This window comes from Lutjanus erythropterus, chromosome 2 (assembly GCF_056507025.1).
Source record: "Lutjanus erythropterus isolate fLutEry1 chromosome 2, fLutEry1.hap2, whole genome shotgun sequence".
Taxonomy (NCBI): domain Eukaryota; kingdom Metazoa; phylum Chordata; class Actinopteri; order Lutjaniformes; family Lutjanidae; genus Lutjanus; species Lutjanus erythropterus.
The window spans coordinates 45,489,341-45,511,751 of NC_139318.1; the positions used below are offsets into that span (position 1 = coordinate 45,489,341).

At 39.6% G+C, this 22,411-nt stretch overlaps 2 protein-coding genes and 1 pseudogene across 2 annotated transcripts; all 3 read right to left on the minus strand.

Annotated features, from left to right (window-relative positions):
• Positions 1-479: 479 nt before the first annotated feature.
• LOC146332289 (odorant receptor 131-2-like) lies at positions 480-3,595 on the minus strand. The gene is made up of 2 exons (XM_084746042.1): positions 3,440-3,595; positions 480-1,640 (listed from the first exon to the last, which is right to left on the minus strand). The coding sequence occupies exons 1-2, from the start codon at positions 3,593-3,595 to the stop codon at positions 840-842; spliced, it is 957 nt and encodes a 318-aa protein (XP_084602168.1). The 3' UTR covers positions 480-839.
• A 1,873-nt stretch (positions 3,596-5,468) lies between these two features.
• LOC146332290 (odorant receptor 131-2-like) lies at positions 5,469-7,951 on the minus strand (annotated as a pseudogene).
• Positions 7,952-14,492: 6,541 nt separating this feature from the next.
• LOC146332291 (odorant receptor 131-2-like) lies at positions 14,493-15,436 on the minus strand. The gene has a single exon (XM_084746055.1). It carries the CDS (start codon positions 15,428-15,430, stop codon positions 14,687-14,689), a length of 744 nt encoding a protein of 247 aa, XP_084602181.1. The 5' UTR covers positions 15,431-15,436; the 3' UTR covers positions 14,493-14,686.
• Between the last annotated feature and the right edge of the window lie 6,975 nt (positions 15,437-22,411).

A 22,411-nucleotide genomic window follows, 5' to 3' on the forward strand; every position in this document is an offset into this window, starting at 1 on the left:
ACAGGATCATGTTTCCCACTGTGATACATCTTCTTTTCTCTTAACATTCAGTCAGTGTTTGTGAACTGAGGAAACAAGTTTTAAAGTGAAATTCTTTCTCTTTCTTGTTTGGGGTCTCTGTTGTCGTATTTTGTGCTTTGTAATGCACCACACATTTTCAATGGGAGACAGGTCTGGACTGCCTGCAGGTCAGTCTAGTTCCTGAACTCTTTTACTATGTGGACACACTGTTGGAACACGTCCACAATGTGTCTTGGCATCGTCTCGCTGAAATAATCAGGGACGTCTCTGAAAAAGACGTCTGGATGGCAGCATAAACCGGTAGAAACAGAATTTCATAAATGATTTGACACTGAACCATTTAGTTTATTTGAGATAGTTAAGAATTGATTTTTTTAAGCTTGTCCAAGTTTAGATCACCAACAATAAAATGTCATTATACAGGACAGCTGAGGCAGGCAAGCATCATCCTCATTTCAAATTTGGTTCATCTGAGCCAATAACATAATCTTTAATAATTATGTATTGTTAATTATTCACATTCAGCATTTATTAAAGTATGTCACATACATGCGTCATTAAAAGAAAATTAACTGATCTATCAGTTTGAGTAACTTATTTTAAGAAAACAAAAGTTAAAATTGTCTGATTCCAACTACTTTAAAGTGAATCTTTTCTGGTTTCTTTTCTCCTCTCTGACAGTAAACTGAAGATCTTTGGGTTGTTGGCAAAACAAGACATGTGAGGATGTCATCTTGGGCTTTTGGGAATACTGATCAGCATTTTTCAATTTTAATTGATTAAGAAAATAATTGCCAGTTGCAATCCCTAGAACTATTTTAGGATATTATCTTCAGTGTTGTTGTGGGATGGATGTTCATGGTTACGGTACATAGAAGATACCTTTTAAAGTAGCTCTTGAAAGTTTTGTCTCGCAGTCCGTAGATAATAGGACTTACCAGGCGAGGGAGGATTTGGTTAATGATGAAAATAAAAAAGTATATGACTCTCAAGTTTCCCGGGAACAAGTACATGAGACCTTGACGTAACATAGGCTGCACATAGACCATCATGCACAACAGCACCTGAAAGCCTTGAAGGAGGACAGTGTTTCTGGCCTTTTTAGCTGCTGCCTCAGCAGCTTTGGCCACAAACACAATTCTGAAGTAACTGTAGAACAGAGTGAGCCAAACCATGACCAGAAACAATATGTGGGATACATCCCTCTTCTTTAAACTGTAGGTGCTCCTAAACACCGAGTCCCTGTGGCAGATCACTTTTGAATTTAAGAACTCCAGAGGTTCAGTGGCCAAAAGGATGAAAACATCTGGCATGATAGAAAGTGAACTCATTGTCCACATTAAACCAATGACGATGTATGTTCTTTTGCTTGTACATATGTAGTTGTAGCGGAGGGGAATGCAGACAGCAACGTAGCACTCTGCTGCCATGAAAGCTATGTTCAGAGGGGTGTTCTGTGTGGTGAGAACAGCCGGCAAGATGAGGAGACAACAGACGGAGACGTAGATGGTGTGGAAGGTGTAGGTGATGATGAAGAGGGAAATGCTGGTCGTCAGCTGGATCATATCGTTGAACAACAGGTGGATGAAAAGGATGAAGCGAGGGTTTGACTTGAAGATCTAAATTGTACAAATGTAAAGTGAGATTGCGTTACACAGAACATCCCTAACTCCATTCAAGCACCACAACAATTAATCGAATATGAATCGATTATTAAATCAGTCTCCAACTATTTATATATAATTAATAAATTGATTTTAGTCATTTTTTAAAGCTGATTCCAGCTTCTTAGCTGTGGATATTTTCTGGTTTCTTTACTCTTCTTTGAGAGTAAACTGAATCTCTTTGGGTTGTGGACAAAAAAGAGACATTTGAAGACTTTTGGAAACACTGATCGACATTTTTCATCATTTTCTGGCATTTTATAGACCAAACAACTAATCAGTTAATCAAGAAAATAACTGACACATTAATTGATAATGAAATAATGTCCATTAATTCATTAGTCAACTGTTAGAAAATTGATTATTTTGATTAATTTGTTTCAGTAAATTAACAAAATACCAACTATTTTCTAGTTCCAGTTTCTCCAGTGTGTGAATGTGTTGCTTTTCTCTGTTTCCCATCATAGTAAACTCAGAATCATAAACTGTCATTTTTTAAGAAAATAAAAGGTCAGAATTCTGTTATTTCTTCTTCTCTTTCTTCTTCTGTGACAATAAATTAAATATCACTGATATCACTGAACACTGATACAATGTTATGGACCAACTAATTGATTAATCAGGAAAATAATTGACTGTTAATAATCATTAGTTGCAGACCTAGAAAAGTGAATATCTTGAAGTTTGAATCGACAATCAGACTATTTGAATATGTCGCTTGAGGAATGACAAGAGGTACTTCTCACTTTTTGCTGATGTCCTTTGAGGCACATTGTACTGTATAATGTAAAAAGCATGATTTGGGTGTGAACATTCAACCATGCTGGTGTTTCTGTTGTTACTTCATCATACAGACTGTGGATGAGAACAAACAGTAAATAAAGATCAGTCTACCATCATGTTATCTCTGTTCTGTACTAGAGAGAAAGTGCTGCTTCACCTCTCCTGTTCTCTCTCAGCTTTCTGTAGGAAATACTCCAAATACACATGCAGGTTAGAAAAAAAACACTCTTAGAGTGCAGGAGTGAGAAAACACTATTAACTGCAAAAGAGTGGCAACTGTTTTAGTGTCTTGAATTTCAACATATGGCACAATACTGTTAAAACCACCTGTTTGTGAAAAGAAAAGAGAGAAGCAAAGAAAAAAATGAGAGAGAGCTGTTTGCAACTTCATAAACATCGTACACATACTGCCTCTTTACCTTCCTCACCCAACTATGAAAACTAGTATGTTTGTTTATTTTATTTAATGCACAGAAATTATCTTATTTAAGTCCATGTTTTCATCTGCAGTCCCTGGCAGGGTGATTATATATTCAAACTTTAAATGATAATGTGCAGAAGTGCAGACAAAAGCACAAAAAGTAAAGCACTGACCATATAACCAAAAACATTAAAGCAAACATGCTTTATGAAACCACAGGAGCACAAAAGCACAGACAAAAGCAGACTGATGGCATGTAAAAGACAAATACATGTGCAGAAAGACACGGGCAAAGCAGATGAGCTCAGACAAAAGCACATAAACACAAATAGTAAAGCATTGACCATATAACCATAAACATTAAAGAAAACATACTTTACAAAAGCACAGAAGCAGGTAAGCACAGACAAAAGCAGACTAAAAACAAAAAAGATATACATATGCAAAGGACAAAAGGATGCAAGCACAAACAGTAAAACAGAGACATAATATGGAACAAAAAACATTAAACAAAACATAATACACATAAGCACATAAGCACAATACACACATGATGTTTGTTGAATGTGTGGACCATAGTGGCATTGATGTAGCTGATGGTGACGCCCAGAACGACGACGGTCACATTCCTGCCGAGAGCCGCGAGGAACGTGTCCAAGTAGTTCACAGCTCCTGTCACATTTCTGTCCACTGGTGTGAAATTCATGTCATCAGCTGATGAACTGGTGTAAAAAGGAAAAGACATAACATCATAAAATGAAGATCATCTCAAAGCAAACATTTGACAAGGTCGCATACACTTAATTATTCAAGCCCTTGTGTAACGTTTTGTATGAAACTAGAATTTGACAAGTGAAGCAAATGATTTTATACTGAACTCAGATTGTGGATTCTCATCTGGAGATTAATCTGCTATAATATGATTGTGCTTGTGCAGGAGTTTATATAAAGAGAGTACACAGAGTATGAACGTGTGTACCTCTGATCTAAAACACACCCTCATAGTAGAGTTAGACCAGTGAATCAGCCAGGTCTGCGTTTCCTAGTTTCAGTGTATGTTAGGTCTCTAAGGTATGCATTAGCAAAGGAACTTCTTTTCCTACAAGTGTTTCTGCTCTAAGGGAGAGCTGCTGAGGTACAACATAAGTTGAAGCTGACTTTTTCTATGGTGCTGAACATGTATTAATCAATGCTGCAGGCGAATAAATGACGTTACAGTATAACAAGTGTTGCCATAATAATTTTACCTCAGTCTAATATTATGAATAAGATGCCAAGGAAAGATCATCTCAACAGTGTTTTAAAACCAAACCAGGAGAAGATTTTTAAGGTGAGGGAACACGAGGAAGAAATAATTTATTTGGCAGACACCATACCATTTCTTCATCTAGTTTAAAAATTTAAAAAAATTAAAACATGTCCAAAAAAAGAGGACATTTTTGCAGTTGGCAAGTGGCCTGGTCACCTTAGTTGGTGACTAATCTCACCAACCAAATATGTGCCAACGAACAGTAAACAGTTCATCAATGAAGACACAATTACGATGCACATTTGTCATTAATGGGGCTGAAATGATCATTTTTGTTTTCATCTGTCAATTTTAAGTGATATAAAACGGAGAAAAGCCACAAATCCTCAGTATTAGTCATTAGTAAAAACTGGACCTATTCACTCCAATTTAATGAATAGAAAACAAAGAAAGTTATGTCACTTAATTTTGACAGAACTTGTTGATATTTTTGTGTCTCATACTCAGGATAACAAGTGTACATGGCCTCTGGATCTGAAAAGAAAAGTCAATGCTTTAGTGCCTTAAATCTGCATTTCTTCTAGTGGCCAACATGGGGCAACTCCACTGGTTGCAAAAAGAAATCTGACTGCATGAGAGCTAATGAGAAAATGATGCTAGTCATATCAATACTTATCCTCCTCAGGTTCCACCCTCTCTTCTAAATATGGTCGCTTGTTTTCACTGGTAGTTCCACAAAAACAAGATGACGGCGGCTGTAAAGCCAAACTGGAGATTTCAAAATGATTGTCCACAAACCACTGGGTGATGTCATCGTGGCTCCCTCCACTATTCATTGTACAATCTGTATTTCTCTCAGCCAGCCGTTAGCCTGGAGGGGATGATGTCATTTGCTTGCCTGCATACACAACCAACAGACCTGAAACTTGTCCGCAACTAATCTGGCAAACTAATCAACCCATCAGCCTGTATTTTTTTCTTTGTGTACATATGCGGCTCTATTCTGGAGACAGCTGTGGCCAGATGCATTGTTTTTGGTCATACCATTCTTGTGAATGTAATATCTCAAAAACACCTTGAGGGAATGTCTTTAAATTTGGCACACATTACAACTTGGACTCAAGAATGTAATTAGATTTTAGTGGTTGAAGGGCAAAGGTCACAGTGACCTCACAATACAACACATTTTAGGCCAAAATGAGTTTGGAATTACACAAAGGTGTAACGGCTTTACACTGTCTACATGAAAGTGAAGCCTGGAGTCGTGCAAAGCTCTCCTTTCTCTTTTACGTAGATGGAAAAGACCCAAATAAAGTTTTTGAATGGTTGCTTACAGTTTGGTGTCTTAACACAACAGACGTCTTTTCAAGTACTTCCTGAAAGTATTGTCTCGTAAGCCATAGATGATTGGACTCATGGATCGTGGCAGGACCTGTACAACAATATAATAAGCAAAGAGAGAGTCTGTATAATTCATAGGGAACCACTGCTGCAGAACATCTAATAACTGGGGGGCGACGTATGTTGTCATACACAGCAGCAGCTGAAAACCATGGAGGAGGATTGTGTTTCTGGCTTTTTTAGCATCTTTGCTTGCTGTTTTTGCAGTAAACAGAATTCTGAAGTAAGTGTAAAAGATGGTGATCCAGACTATAACTAAAAGCACTGAATATGTGATATTCCTCTTCTTGCTGATGACAGGATTTGGGAACACAGCTCTTCTGACGCAGAACAATTGGGAATGAAAGAATTCCAGAGGCTGTGTGGCCAAAGTGATGAAAAGATCAGGAAGAACACGAAACATGGTTGTTGTCCAGATTAAACCAATCAGAGTTAAAGTTTTCTTGACGGTGCAGATCTGCACATGGCGAAGGGGGAGGCAGATGGCGATGAAACACTCCACCGCCATGCAAGCCAGGTTCAGAGGAGTGTTTTCAATGGTGGCAAGAGTAAGCAGGGTGAGGATGCAACAGAGGGAGACATTTATTTTGCGGACAGTGTAGCTGATGACAAACAGGGAGATGGACAATATTAACTGGATCATGTCGTTGACCACCAGATGAATAAAAAGAATATAGCGTGGATTCATGTAGAAGATCTGGAGGGAAGAACAAAGCAACATGTAAGGGGAAAATCGGTTTGCCAAAATAATGGATATTCTTTCCACGCCGACATGAGCAAATATCAGATTAATATTTGTGGCAACTTTTTTCCTATTTACAGATACTACTCACATGAGATCTATAGTCTCTGCATTTACACCTGATACGACCAAGTGTTCTTGTTAACTTGATTTTATTTGCACCGTGATCAGTTGTCATAGTTGTCTGGCAGACTTGTCAGCCAACATGGTTCTGAAGTGTTGTTATTAATGTTGTTAGCATGTTATTAGTTGTCCAGTATCAATCCCAAGATGTTTTACTCTGTGTTCCTGACCTGTGTGACAGTTCTGATCTTAAGGTGTCTATCAACGGGAGATTGACCTTTCAAAATAAAATTTGCCGTGATGATGGTGACGAGCTCAACCCCTGTGGTAGGCATCACATGGCTGCAGTATTGCGTTAATATGGTTATTGTCACAGCCCTAATCAATATCATGGTATTAGACTATTGGTCGAATATTATGATATAACAGATGTGTTGTCTTGTCCTGGTTTTAAAGGCTGCATTACAGTAAAGAGATGTAATTTTCTGAACTGAATAGACTTTTGTAGCTCTTCTATGATTTGCCTTTTCGCACTTTGCCATTATATCCACATTACTGATGATTATTTATCAAAAATCTCATTGTGGGTGGCCTGGTAGCTCAGTTGGCCCAGTTAGTCGTTCGCCCCATGAACAGACGCTGTGAGTCCTCTGCATCAGATGTCTGACTGTTATCTTCCCCCACTTTCTCCCACTTTACTGTCATATCTTAAGCTGTCATTTACAGTTAAAGATGGGAAAAAAGCCAGAAGAAAATACATGTTAAAAAAAAAAATCTCAGTGTGTTTATATTTTGTGAAAGCACCATTACAATACTGTTGCAATATCAGTAAATATCAATACTGAGTTATTTGGTCAAAAATTTTTTTGATTTGGTCCATGTTGCCCCACCCTTCTGTTGGGTAGTTCAGTCTACACCAGTGCATCATTATTCATCATCGTCTGTAAGATTATCATATGTTTGATTTATCTGAGACTTTACAGTGTGCTGTTTTGTGGAAAATTTGTTAGCTAACATTTGCTAACTTACATGTTTACTGTGCAAGATTTATGGGGACTTGTTGGCAGAATCTGGCAGAAATGTTTTTATTAGTGTATAATCACCTGAAAAACAAAGTCATTGTTTTCCATAGAATTTTATCTACAGGGGGTACAGGTCCCCTGTCAGATCAGACAAACCAAACATTAGCTCTTGATATGGCCTTTTACAGTTTCAGGACCACTGTAGGTTCTTATACACACTTGGAACTGGAAGATGACGTGTGGTGTTTGTAATCTTCAAACTCACAATTAGATGCCACTAAATCCAACACACTGGTCCTCTAAGATGTGACTATATATGTCCTGTTTACAGGCCCCCCAGCAGCATCTTCTAACCAAATTCAAATGGTTTTCTTTTCAACATAGAAAGGCTCAGCAGGAAATGGGTGTCATTGTATCAAAAGAGTAACAGACCTGGTGTTTGCTGAAGGTGTGGATGAGGCCCGCATTGATGTAGTTGATGGAGATCCCAAGAATCATAACAATCACGTTCTTGGTCACAGCTTTAGAGAAGGAATCTGGGGGCCGACCAACCATTGTCACATTCACAGATGAGACGTTCATCTTTTGAAAGCTGGAGTTTAGCCTAACAGAAAAGAAAAACACAACATTATGTTGATTAGATGTGGTTTAGTGAAAAGAAAGTCTACAAAAATTATAGAACACAGCAAATTTACCTTATTGGACCAAATGTAAGATACCACTGATTATTGGACAATTTAACAACACCTGTTTTAGGATAAATGCTTTTGAAGCTGTGAGGAGGTGGGGACTGTTGTTGCTCTGTCCATCCATCCATCCATTGTCTTCCGCTTATCCGGGGCCGGGTCGTGGAGGCAGCGGTCCAAGCAGGGATGCCCAGACTTCCCTCTCCCTGGAGACTTCTCCAGGTCTTCCGGGAGGATCCCAAGGGGTTCCCAGGCCAGCCGAGTGACATAGTCACTCCAGCGTGTCCTGGGTCTTCGCCGGGGCCTCCTCCCAGTGGGGCATGCCCGGAACACCTCCCCAGGGAAGCATCCAGGAGGCATCCGATATAGATGCCCTAGCCACCTCAGCTGGCTCCTCTCGACGTGGAGGAGCAGCGGCTCTACTCCGAGCTCCTGCCGGGTGACAGAGCTCCTCACCCTATCTCTAAGGGAGTGCTCCGCCACCCAGCGGAGGAAACTCATTTCAGCCGCTGGTATCCAAGATCTTGTTCTTTCAGTCATGACCCAAAGTTCATGACCATAGGTGAGGGTAGGAACGTAGATTGACCGGAAAATCGAGAGCTTCGCCTTTCAGCTCAACTCCTTCTCTCCCACGACAGACTGGAGCAACAACTGCATTACTGCTGCCGCCGCACTGATCCATCTGTCAGTCTCACGCTCCATCCTCCCCCCACTCGTAAACAAGACCCGAGATACTTGAACTCCTCCACTAGAGGCAGGAACTCTCCTCCGACCTGGAGGGAGCAAGCCACCTTTTTCCGGTCAAGAACCATGGCCTTGGACTTGGAGGTGCTGGTTATCATCCCAGCCGCTTCGCACTCGGCTGCAAACTGCCCCAGTACATGCTGAAGGTCCTGGTTTGAAGGCACCAACAGGACAACATCATCCGCAAAAAGCAGAGATGAGATCCTGTGGTCCCCAAACCGGACTCCTCCAGCCCCTGGCTGCGCCTAGAACCGTTGACAAAGGGCAGCCCTGCCAGAGTCCAACATGCACCAGGAACAGGTCTGACTTACTGCTGGCAATGCGAACCAAGCTCCTGTTCCGGTCGTACAGAGATCGTACAGCCCTGAGCAGAGGCCCTGAACTCTATACTCCCGAAGCACCTCCCACAGAATGCCATGAGGCGCACAGTCAAATGCCATCTCCAAGTCCACAAAACACATGTGGACTGGTTGGGCAAACTCCCATGAACCCTCAAGCACACTGCGGAGGGTATAGAACTGGTCCATTGTTCCCCGACCAGGACGAAAACCGCATTGTTTCTCCTGGATCCGAGGTTCGACTATCGGCCAGATTCTCCTCTCCAGTACCCTGGAATAGACTTTCCCAGGGAGGCTGAGGAGTGTGATCCCCCCATAGTTGGAGCACTCCCTCCAGTCCCTCTTCTTAAATAGAGGGACCACCACCCCGGTCTGCGAGTCCAGAGGCACTGTCCCCAGCTGCCACGCAACGTTGCAGAGGTGTGTCAACCAAGACAGCCCTACAACATGAGGTACTCAGGGTGGATCTTATCCACCCATCCCCGGTGCCTTGCCACTGAGGAGCTACTGAACTACCTCAGTGACTTCAGCTTGGGTGATGAATGAGTCAACCTCTGGGTCCCCAGCCTCTGCTTCCTTTACGGAAGGCGTGTCAGTGGGATTGAGGAGATCCTTGAAGTATTCCTTCCAGCGTCCGACAATATCCCCAATTGAAGTCAACAGCTCCCCACCACCACCGTAAACAGTGTTGGCAGGGTACTGCTTCCCCCTTCTGAGGCGGCACACGGTTTGCCAGAATCTCCTCGAGGCCGACCAGTAGTCCTCCTCCATGGCCTCCCCGAACTTTTGCTTCTGTAACCGCCCGGGCCGCAGCGTGCATGGCCTGCCGGTACCCGTCGGCTGCCTCAGGAGTCCCACGAGCCAACCAAGCTTGATAAGAGTCCTTCAGCCTGACGGCATCCCTTACCTCCGGTGTCCACCACCGAGTTCGGGGATTGCTGCCGCAACAGGGACTGGAGACCTTACAGCCATAGCTGCGAATGGCCGCGTCAACAATGGAGGTGGAGAACATGGTCCATTCAGACTCAATGTCTTCGGCCTCCCTCGGGATCTTGTCAAACCTCTCCCCGAGGTGAGAGTTGAAGACCCCTCTGACAGAGGGTTCCACCAGACGTTCCCAACAGACCCTCACAATACGTTTGGGCCTGCCAAGTCTGTCCAGCTTCCTCCTCTGCCAGTGGATCCAACTCACCACCAGGTGGTGATCAGTTGACAGCTCAGCCCTTCTCTTCACCCAAGTGTCCAAGGCATACGGCCGAAGGTCAGTTGACACAACTACAAAGTCGATCATTGACCTAGGGCGTCCCCATGCCACATACACTGATGGACACCCTTATGCTTGAACATGGTGTTCGTTATGGACAAACTGTGCCTAGCAGAGAAGTCCAATAACAGAACACCACTTGGGTTCAGATGGGGGGGCGTTCCTCCCAGTCACACCCCTCCAGGTAACACTGTCGCCACCCACGTGGGCGTTGAATTCCCCCAGAAGAACGACGGAATCCCCAGTCAGAGCACTTTCCAGCACCCCTCCCAAGGTCTCCAAGAAAGCCGAGTGCTCTGCACTGCCGTTCGGCCCATAGGCTGAAACAACAGTGAGGCACCTGTCCCCGACCCAAAGGCGCAGGGCGACAACCCTCTCGGTCACCGGGGAAAATTCCAATACATGGCGGCTGAGCTGGGGGCTATAAGCAAGCCCACACCAGCCCGCCACCGCTCACTGTGGGCAACTCCAGAGTAGAAAAGAGTCCAGCCTCTCTCAAGGATTTGGGTTCCAGAGCCCAGACTGTGCGTGGAGGTGAGCCTGACTATCTCTAGCCAGTACTGCTCAACCTCCCGCACTAGCTCAGGTTCCTTCCCCCCCAGTGAGGTGACATTCCATGTCCCCACAGTCAGATTCCCTGTCCTGGGATTGGGTCGTCGGGGCCCCCACCCATGACTGCCACCCAAACCACACTGCATTGGTCCCTTCTGAACCCTCTCGCAGGTGATGGGCCTACGGGAAGGCGGGCCCACGTCGCTTGTTCAGGCTGAGCCCGGTCAGGTCCCGTGGGCAAAGACCCGGCCACCAGGCGCTCACCTGCGAGCCAAAACTCTGGGCCTGGCTCCAGGGTGGGGCCCCGGTAACGGCAAGCCGGGCGATGTAGACATCCCTGATCTCAAACCATTCATTGGGGGCATTGGAACCGCTCTTAGTCTGACCCATCACCTAGGACCTGTTTGCCTTGGGAGACCCTACCAGCGGCAACAAGCCCCCGACAACATAGCTCCTAAGATCATTCAGGTTCTCAAACCCCTCCATCACGGTAAGGTGGTGGTTCAAGGAGGGGGTTGTATATAACTTTGTATAGAGTTAAATCTCATAGTGGTATGTGCAAACCTGAAGTCTATAAGCATATGCATGAGTTAAATTAACATGTGGGAATCAATAGTGGAACTGAAAATACAATTTCTTAATGATGTCAATGGAATTATAATTTTGGAACCGGTTCTAAAGTAGAACCGGGTGTCGATGCCCACCCCTAGTGGCGAGTGAGCCATCTTCCCGTTTTTATCCCATATCTGTTGAGAGGTGCACATGTACAGGTGCAGTCGGAGGGCAACATGTAAACAAGCCACAGCAAAATGGCTAAACTGTGGGGCCATTTCAGCACAGCAGTGCTCATAGAACATTATACCAGACAAAGATTCAAAGTCAGTAACATTAGAAATGGTTGATAAAGAGTAAAAATAAGAATTACTAGCTTTCCTGCCATGTCACTGTCTCCAGTCAACCCAGACCACAATATGAGTATTCATAATGCATTTAACACAGAAAATATTAACACAGAAATTAAACTACTTTCACCTGCTGCATCTTTTGGATAAAAAGAGAGAGGAAGTGACTAGTTACAGATATTAAACAACCTCCAGCCGACTGTTTAGCTGAAGAAATAATGAATGCTATCATACGTGAACCAGCTAACATGTGATAAAGTCCCTATTTATCTGTTACATCATCCATTATTAAGTGATCATTTATTGATTGTCTCTGTCCTGGTCATTGATTATTTACACCAGGGTGAGGGTGGCAGTGTCACACTTTAATATGTTCATAAATTATAAATTAAAATAAATTATCAAAATCCAAACAAAAGTATCAGGAAAACTTCCATCAAAGATTCTGCTGAGTCAACACATTAACAGTGTTTATAACAAACTAAGTGTTTCCAGAAACTCTTCACATCTCAGTTAAATGCAGCAGAAAATCTCACGTCTGTCTCTGTATCATTCAAATCATGTTAGCTGTACGGGTCAGAACCAAGTGTGCATATCAGAGTCTTTATATATGTACAGAGATGTAGTCTTATAGTCAATCCAGCATGAAAACAGTTACAAAGACTTAAAGATGTAAATTTGATATTGCTCATTATTTGTATTTTGTAACCTGTTTTTACAAAATGACAGTGTAACTCCTCCACAACTAAGCTGGTGCAACAACCTACTGATTAATGAGGATGGATTAGAGTTTAACATCAAACTGTTGCACTGTATAATAATAAATGTGGGGACAAAGTAAATACGCATGTGTAATCTATGATATCAGAAGCTTTAAAAACAGTCCAATATTTGCTATTGTTGTTTTACTGAATTTGGGTGCCATTTTTAAAATCAACTAAATCATCTGAAGAAACAAAACACAGCTGGACTGTTTAGAACTTGAGTGGTAAATGTAAATTTATGAAGATTAATTCTGCATAAAAATACTGAACATAGTGAATACATCAGGAGAGAAAGAAGAACTCACCTCAGGCAGATGATCACACCATCAATCTAAAATATAAAAAATAATATTTTACTTACTGTAATTATCATTAGTGTACTAAGACTCATGGGATGGAAAAGTGTGATCATGGAAAAAACATAACCACAGAAAGGATCATTCATTTATTTGAGCTGCCTGTTCATTACTTTTATCAACAAAGAAGTTTTAAAGATCATATTCAGTAGCTTTAAAAGTGTCATCCAACAGAGTCAGAACAGTTTTCTATAAATGTTAGAGAGGACTGACAACATGAAAAGTTCTGCAACAATACAGACATTAATCGCATTTAATAATCATTGAAATGAAACCATTAAAGCATGACAGACAGGCCTGTGTGTACGTAACCCACGTTTGTTGCCTTTCCATTTTATGTACTCTGAGTACCTGAAGATCTGATGAGTATTATAAAGTTAAAATCCATGAAGAATGAACTTCAGTTAACTGATGAAAACATTTCATTCTCAGAGTTTGTAATACTGAATGTGACAGTTTTAGATATGTGGCTGCAGTGTACAGTAGGTGCTGCTTACCGTAGTTGATGCATTTAGACGAAAACACAGACAGAATGACTCCAGTAAATCTCAGGTTTTATATTTGAACACACCTCTCAGGATTCAGAGGTGTGTGTGTTTGCATGTTAAAGGTCCAGTGTGTAAAATTCACGAGGAGTTATTGGCAGACTGTGTCACAAATGGAATATAATATTGACAAGTCTGTTTTCAGTAGTGTATAATCATCTGAAAATAAGAATTGTTGTGTTTCTGTTCCTCTAGAATGAGCTGTTATTGACTGAACAGGTCATTTTCCACAGAGGCCGCCATTTTGAACCACTATGTTCCTACAGTAGCCCAGAACAGACAAACCAAACAGTGGCTCTAGAGAGGGCTGAGCATGTTTACTGCAGGTTTCATGGCCACTGTAGTTTTTCATACCGTATTGCAAGTGGAAGGGGAGGGTGAGGCAAGGAATGTTCTGTTGGTGGCAGTCTACAATCTCGCATGTTAGATATGGGACCCAGCCAATCCGATATTGGTAGTGGGGGCCGATATTGACATATTTCACTCACTGGATATTGTATTGGGCTTCACAGCATGAATTAAGTTAAATAACACACTTCATGGTGTTTCCACCTTGGCACTCAACATAAAGAAACAAATTCCAAAATAATGAACTGAAAGCACAGCTGGGGTGAACATCACTCATGGTGTAACAATAAACCAGCACAAAAATGACAAATACCAACAGAAACCACCATGTTCTGAACAAACAGACTACAAACACTAACACAAAAAGTAATATTGGCATTTTGGAACATAAACTAGCAAACTTAAACTAAGCAGTGCATCATGGGAGATGACGGCTGTCTCTTAAGAACTTTCTGCAGCACATGTAAATGTCATAAACCACAGTCATACAGCGCCCCCAATGGTTGGAGGACGGCATTACACAAGTCTGAGGCAGAGCATGAATTTAAAACTTTTCAGACGGTGAAAACTCTGACAGATCAATGGGTGTCATCATGTTGGCTCTGTTCACTGTTTATTATACACTTTATATTTGTACAATGAAGTGACCAACACTGAATGGACACTAAATCTAACTTGACTTGAATCTGGATGTAATGCAACGCCTCAGATATGCAGATGAGTTTGGAATTACACAAAGGTGTAACAGATTTTAATGATCTGGGAGTGAAGCCTGGAGTTTTGCACTAAAGTTTTTGAATGTTTGCTTACAGTTTGGTGTCTTAACACAACAGATGTCTTTTCAAGTACTTCCTGAAAGTATTGTCTCGTAAGCCATAGATGATTGGACTCATGGATCTTGGCAACACCTGTACAACAATATAATAAACAAAGATGGAGTCTGTGTAATTCTTAGGGAACCACTGCTGCAGAACATTTAATAAGTGGGGCGTGACGTATGTTGTCATACACAGCAGCAGCTGAAAACCATGGAGGAGGATTGTGTTTCTGGCTTTTTTAGCATCTTTGCTTGCTGTTTTTGCAGTAAACAGAATTCTGAAGTAAGTGTAAAAGATAGTGATCCAGACTATAACTAAAAACACTGCATATGTCATATCCCTCTTTTTGATGATGACAGGATTTGAGAAGACAGTTTGTCTGAGGCAGAGCACTCGTGAATGAAAGAAGTCCAGAGGCTGTGTGGCCAAAGTGATGAAGAGATCAGGAAGAACAGAAAACATGGTTGTTGTCCAGATTAAACCAATCAGAATCAAAGTTTTCTTGATGGTGCAGATCTGCACATGATGAAGGGGGAGGCAGATGGCGATGAAACACTCCACCGCCATGCAAGCCAGGTTCAGAGGAGTGTTTTCAGTGGTGAAAAGGGCGATCAGCATGAAGACGCAACAGAGGGAGACATTTATTCTGTAGACGGTGTAGCTGATGACAAACAGGAGGACGGTCAGTGTCACTTGGATCATGTCGTTGACCACCAGATGAATAAATAGGATATAGCGTGGATTCATGTAGAAGATCTGGAGGGTAGAACATAAAAATTGACTTCTTTTAATGCAGTAATATCCATTTATGCACATTTTTTTATATGTTGATAGCTGGTATAATCAGTTTTGCAACATGCTAATTCTGGAAATGGATACATGCCTGTTACGATGATGATTATCGTGGGATCCCCAAAAGAAGAGATGACACAGGTGTATCCGAAAACAATGTTTAATACGAGCTCGGGTTCTTCCACATCATACAGTATGCAGAGTAAGAAGGAATGAACAAAGAACACTCCAACAGTGACAGCTTATATAGGGTTACCTAACTATACATAACCGGTTTATTTTTGGACCATGCAAATATGCCAACGATGGACAAAGTCTTGTTCACCAGACTTACTGGCACCCTGCCAGCCATATATCTGTTACCATACACTTCATGTAGGAGCGTACAACATCCCACACCGGTCACAGAAATACATCCTAACAATGCCAATCAAGAAAATCAAATCAATATAAGGCCCATCAGAAAGAAAGGTGTTTTAAACCCTACTGGAACTCCCATCTTAAAAAGCTGTGGAACGAAAGGAAAGTGGCTGAAAGGAAATTTTTAAGGTGTAATGATTATCTGAACAGACAACAACTCAGAGATAAATACAGACAGGCACAATTGCTTTTTGATAAGAATGTACAGTTCTATAAAAGGAAGTTTTGGAGAGGTCAGTCAATAAGATTTGATTACTTAAAGACTAATAATCCACAACAGTTTTGGAAAGAGCTTAATAAATTGGGACCTAGGAGGTTGCAGAAAATACGTATGGAGGTTGTCTTAAATAATGGTACTGTTCAAACTAGAAAAGAATTCTACTTAAAAAATGGGAGCAAAATTTTGCTGATTTATTCTCAGGAAATCACATTCCTTCTAATTTTGATGATATTTTTTTAAGAGAAGCATGTGATTTAAAAGATGAGTTGGAGAGACTTAAGAATCAAGATGGATATTCATCAAATGTATTTCTGAATTCCAATATTACTTTGGAGGAAGTGAAAACTGCTATAGAGAGGTCAACGTTGAAGAAAGCCGTAGGTGTGGAGGACATCGCAAACGAATCACTGAAGTCACCACCTCTTCTAAATGTGCTTTTTTTGTTTGTTTAAATTTTGTTTTAAACATAGTGTTGTTCCTTCTCTTTGGTATAAATCCATCATCAAACCCATTCCAAAATCAGCTGAAATCCAAGATCCAAGAATACCTCTTAACTACAGTACTAATCAGTCTTCTTAGTACAGTGTATAAATTATATTCTAGTATTTTGAATGCTAGGCTGACAAAATACTTGGAAACTGCAGAATCTTTAGTTGATGAGCAGAATGGTTTTAGAAAGAATCGAGCCTGCATTGACCATATCCACTCAATTTCAACAATTGTTAGAACAAGGCTCGCTGAAAATAAATGTACTTTTGTATGTTTTGTTGATTTTCAAAAGGCTTTTGACTGGGTTCAGAGAGATCTACTTAAATTCAAACTTTTAAATGCAGGGGTGGACGGCAGATTTTATAAAGCATTAAAATCATTGTACAGTTGTCCAGTTGCTTGCATAGACGTAAATGATATGCAAACGGACCGGTTTAGTACGCCTTTTGGTGTTAAACAAGGTGATATCCTTTATCCTACTTTATTTATGAAATATGTTAATGATTTAGCTCTTGAAATCAAAGAATCTAATTTGGGTTCACATCTGGATAATTTAACTCTGGGTTTTTTGTTGTATGCGGATGATATTGCTCTCCTGGCTGAATCTGAAGATGATTTACAGAATATGTTAAACTTGCTAATGATCTGGTGTTACAGATGGAGGTTATCAATAAATCAAAGTAAAACACAGATTATTCATTTTAGGAGACTCCAAGAAGTGGGAGGATAATGAATCTCCGTACTGTGATACTGGAATATACACCGGTATATAAATATTTGGGATTTACTCTTGATGAATTTATGACTTATGAGGTTGGAATTAAAGTCCTGGTGGATTCAGCTGGGAGAGCATTAGGGTCTGTTGTCAACAAATTCAAAGTATGTAAAAATCTTGGATATTCTACATACTCACAACTTTATGATGTGTGTGTCTCCCCTATATTAAATTATGCTTCAGGAATATGGGGCTTTAAAGATGATAAAGTATCAGACTCCATACAGAACAGAGCTGCACTTTTTTTTTTTTTTTTTTTGTAGGTGTTCATAAGTTTGCTCCTATTTTGGCTGTTCAGGGTGATTTGGGTTGGATTCCTGGTTCAATAAGGCAGAAATGTGAGATGATTAGACTGGAATCGTCTGCTTAATATGTCAGAAAACAGGATCAATAAGAAGGTTTTTCTCTGGAGTAAATTGCACAACTCTCCTCGTGTTAAAGAGATTAATGATATCTTTGAGGAAGCTGAGTTACAATATATGTATAGTAATACTTTAACATGTAGCATAAACATAATTAGAGGAAAGTTACTTGCTAAATTTGAGGCAAAATGGTTAAATGATACTTTAAGACCAAAATTACGCACATATATTCAAATCAAGCACAATTATGGTCCTGAACTTTATGTTACAGCAAATCTTACAGGGAGTCAGAGGTCTTTCGTTGCACAGTTGAGAACAGGAATCCTTCCTCTGAACCTTGAAGTTGGTGGATTTAAAAACATCCAGGAGGATGACAGGTTATGTGAGCTGTGTGATCTGGAGGAAGTTGAGAGTGAATTACATTTTCTTTTGTATTGTCCTTGTTATTATGATGAGTTAAGAAAACCTATATTTAATGAAATGTCCGTTCAAAATCTAGAAATGTTCTGTTGCTCTGACGATGACAGAATGGAATGGCTGTTTAATTTTAATGTTTATAAGTTGGCCAATTTTTTTTTTCTAAAGCTTGGGAAAAGCGTCAGGAAAGCTTATTTAATTAACATTAATTGTGAGCTATGTTGTGTTCTTGTTTTGTTTTGTTTTTCTGGTTTCTGGTCTGTTTTATCTAAATAATGGTGTCTTGTAAACCTGTTTTTGTCTGGGCACTTGCTGGTGCATGACACAATAATAATAAGAAGAAAAAAATCATTCATTCATATAATGATCCCTCTGATGTTCATATCAAACACTTGTGACAAAGATTTGTGTTGGAAGCAGAATATTTTACAGTTTAACAATAATTAAATTTTTTTGTCCAAAACAACCTCAGGTGTAAATGTAGTGTAGTGTTAATGTTAAATTCTACCAAATATCTTCAGTAAATGAGTCATTACTGGTGTCATTGTATTAAAGGAGAATCAGACCTGGTGTCTGCTGAAGGTGTGAATGAGGCTTGCATTGATGTAGCTGATGAAGATCCCGAGAACCACAACGATCACGTTCTTGGTCATGGCTTTAGAGAAGGAATCAGGGTCCCGACCGACCACCGTCACGTTCACAGATGACACGTTCATCTAATGAAAGCTGGAGTTTAGCCTAACAGAAAAGAAAAACATAGGATTATGCAAATATTAGTAAACAGAATGTCCACAATAATTATAGAACACAACAGATTTACTCTATTGGACCAAATGTAAGACAACACTGGTTAATGGACATTTTAACAACACCTGTTTTAAATGCAATAAATTCAATGCTAAATAATATTTTTAATTTAATTATTTACAAAGAACACAGAGCTATATTTTACTGTTATTTCTAATTCCATTTTTACCTTATTTTTTCTTTAAATTACCTTTTTTTATTGATCTACAAAACACAAGTAATCCACTGGCCATCATGTTAAAGTGAGAACATTTACATCCTGACACAGTTTAGTTTACTGACTCTTCTTAAAGTCAGACATTTACTTCCATTACTTCCATCCCACAGCATCTTAAATTTGCATCACTAAGGTGCAAACACACAAACTTTATGTATCACATGTATGTGATCATTATGTTTCCATGAAAGCATCACATCATCATCATCTTATTAATATATATTCATAATGCATGCACAAAAATCTACACAGAAATTAAACTCCCCTTAAAAGTATATTAATGTCAGTGTTGTGTCATTGTTCTTCATATCAAGGCATCATTTGGATAAAATAAGGAGAATGAAAACGGGTAGAAGTTGATGCTAAAGCGTCGATTCTGATGCCTCCGCCTGCAACAGTTTCATACAACTGTGACTTTTTGTGTTTCCTACACCTGATTGAAACCATTGATTCATTATAAATCCTATTTGCAAGTGTCCCAGGAGTTTGAGAATTATGGCTCTATTGATACAGTATACAGTTAATGAGAAAAGATTGCAAGGAAAGAGTTATTACCTTTATTACCTAATAGTATCCAACATAGTTATTCAAAAATATATCAAAGTCAAATATAAAAAAAGCTTTAAAATTGACCAAGTTATTGGCATAAGTGTGTTTTTAGAGACAGGTCTGTCAGGCGGCCATTTTGCGGCCATCTCGAAAGCGTTGGTCTCCAAAATTTAATCAGTTCATTAACTGTTATAGAGTGTTAGCACACAAGATTTGGTGCAAATCTGTCCACCCGTTCAAAAGTTATCGCGCAAACAAAAATCTGTGATGGAAGGACGGACGCATGGACTCACATATGGCCGGACAACCGGAGAACACCACTAACTACTGATGGAATTGAAGCAGCCTACAGCAGACTGTTGTAATATAATACAACACATATTTGTGCATTTACCTCATTCATAATTTCTCTTGTACTTTGATGATTTACACATAAATATGGTCATTAATGATAAAATCTCTTGAAAACCCCTTTAAATTCAAGTCACACCTCAACAATCAGAGGTTTTTGTTCCAAGAACCAAGTGTTCCCAGCAATAGTCCAGGTTTAAGGAATCATATGAAGGGAAAGTTTTGAAAGTCGCCTAAAAGGCTTTTTTTTTTTTCCTTCTGTTTGTTTTTTCCTTTTGAAAACTGGTCACCATTCACTTCACTTGTTTAGGAGATTCTGCAGTGTTGTTTTCCTGTGAAACTCCAGCAGTGTTTTCTGGACTAAAAAACTAAACTTGGACAGATAATGATTGAATTTACATTTTAGGGTGAACTGTCCCTTTATATGTCTTGTCCTTGTATTGTGAATTTTTTTTTTTTGTTTTATTGCATCCTATTTTTATTTACATTTTACAAAACTTCTCTACCTTTATGAAATTTGCGTTGTATATTTTCATGGGTTTTGCAGTCAGAATCTAAAGTTTTCCACAGGCCATTACTCTGTTTCCCTGGTAACAGGGAGTTCAATACCCAGAACAATCATTACTATCTTATGAAGTTCTTATGCAGTGTACACATTGTTCACTACTCTGCTCATAGAACATTATACCAGACAAAGATTCAAAGTCAGTAACATTAGAAATGGTTGATAAAGAGTAAAAATAAGAATTACTAGCTTTCCTGCCATGTCACTGTCTCCAGTCAACCCAGACCACAATATGAGTATTCATAATGCATTTAACACAGAAAATATTAACACAGAAATTAAACTACCTTCACCTGCTGCATCTTTTGGATAAAAAGAGAGAGGAAGTGACTAGTTACAGATATTAAACAACCTCCAGCCGACTGTTTAGTTGAAGAAATAATGAATGCTATCATACGTGAACCAGCTAACATGTGATAAAGTCCCTATTTATCTGTTACATCATCCATTATTAAGTGATCATTTATTGATTGTCTCTGTCCTGCTCATTGATTATTAACACCGGGGTGAGGGTGGCAGTGTCACACTTTAATATCTTCATAAATTATCAAAATCCAAACAAGACTATCAGGAAAACTTCCATCAAAGATTCTGCTGAAGTCAACACATTAACAATGTTTATAACAAACTAAGTGTTTCCAGAAACTCTTCACATCTCAGTTAAATGAAGCAGAAAATCTCACGTCTGTCTCTCTATCATTCATATCATGTTAGCTGTACGGCTCAGAACCAAGTGTGCATATCAGAGTCTTTATATATGTACAGAGATGTAGTCTTATAGTCAATCCAGCATGAAAACAGTTACAAAGACTTAAAGATGTAAATTTGATATTGCTCATTATTTGTATTTTGTAACCTGTTTTTACAAAATGACAGTGTAGCTCCTCCACAACTAAGCTGGTGCAACAACCTACTGATTAATGAGGATGGATTAGAGTTTAACATCAAACTGTTGCACTGTATAATAATAAATGTGGGGACAAAGTAAATACGCATGTGTAATCTATGATATCAGAAGCTTTAAAAACAGTCCAATATTTGCTATTGTTGTTTTACTGAATTTGGGTGCCATTTTTAAAATCAACTAAATCATCTGAAGAAACAAAACACAGCTGGACTGTTTAGAACTTGAGTGGTAAATGTAAATTTATGAAGATTAATTCTGCATAAAAATACTGAACATAGTGAATACATCAGGAGAGAAAGAAGAACTCACCTCAGGCAGATGATCACACCATCAATCTAAAATATAAAAAATAATATTTTACTTACTGTAATTATCATTAGTGTACTAAGACTCATGGGATGGAAAAGTGTGATCATGGAAAAAACATAACCACAGAAAGGATCATTCATTTATTTGAGCTGCCTGTTCATTACTTTTATCAACAAAGAAGTTTTAAAGATCATATTCAGTAGCTTTAAAAGTGTCATCCAACAGAGTCAGAACAGTTTTCTATAAATGTTAGAGAGGACTGACAACATGAAAAGTTCTGCAACAATACAGACATTAATCGCATTTAATAATCATTGAAATGAAACCATTAAAGCATGACAGACAGGCCTGTGTGTACATAACCCACGTTTATTGCCTTTCCATTTTATGTACTCTGAGTACCTGAAGATCTGATGAGTATTATAAAGTTAAAATCAATGATGAATGAACTTCAGTTAAGTGATGAAAACATTTCATTCTCAGAGTTTGTAATACTGAATGTGACAGTTTTAGATATGTGGCTGCAGTGTACAGTAGGTGCTGCTTAC

What these genes read in the sequence shown, in the direction of transcription:
- LOC146332289 (XM_084746042.1), bottom strand. Translation starts at nt 3,595, where the DNA reads ATGAATTTCACACCAGTGGACAGAAATGTGACAGGAGCTGTGAACTAC. An exon ending in ACACATTCAACAAACATCAT is followed by an intron (nt 1,641 to 3,439) that starts GTGTGTATTGTG and finishes TGTACAATTTAG; the next exon opens with ATCTTCAAGTCAAACCCTCG.
- LOC146332291 (XM_084746055.1), bottom strand. Translation starts at nt 15,430, where the DNA reads ATGAATCCACGCTATATCCTATTTATTCATCTGGTGGTCAACGACATG.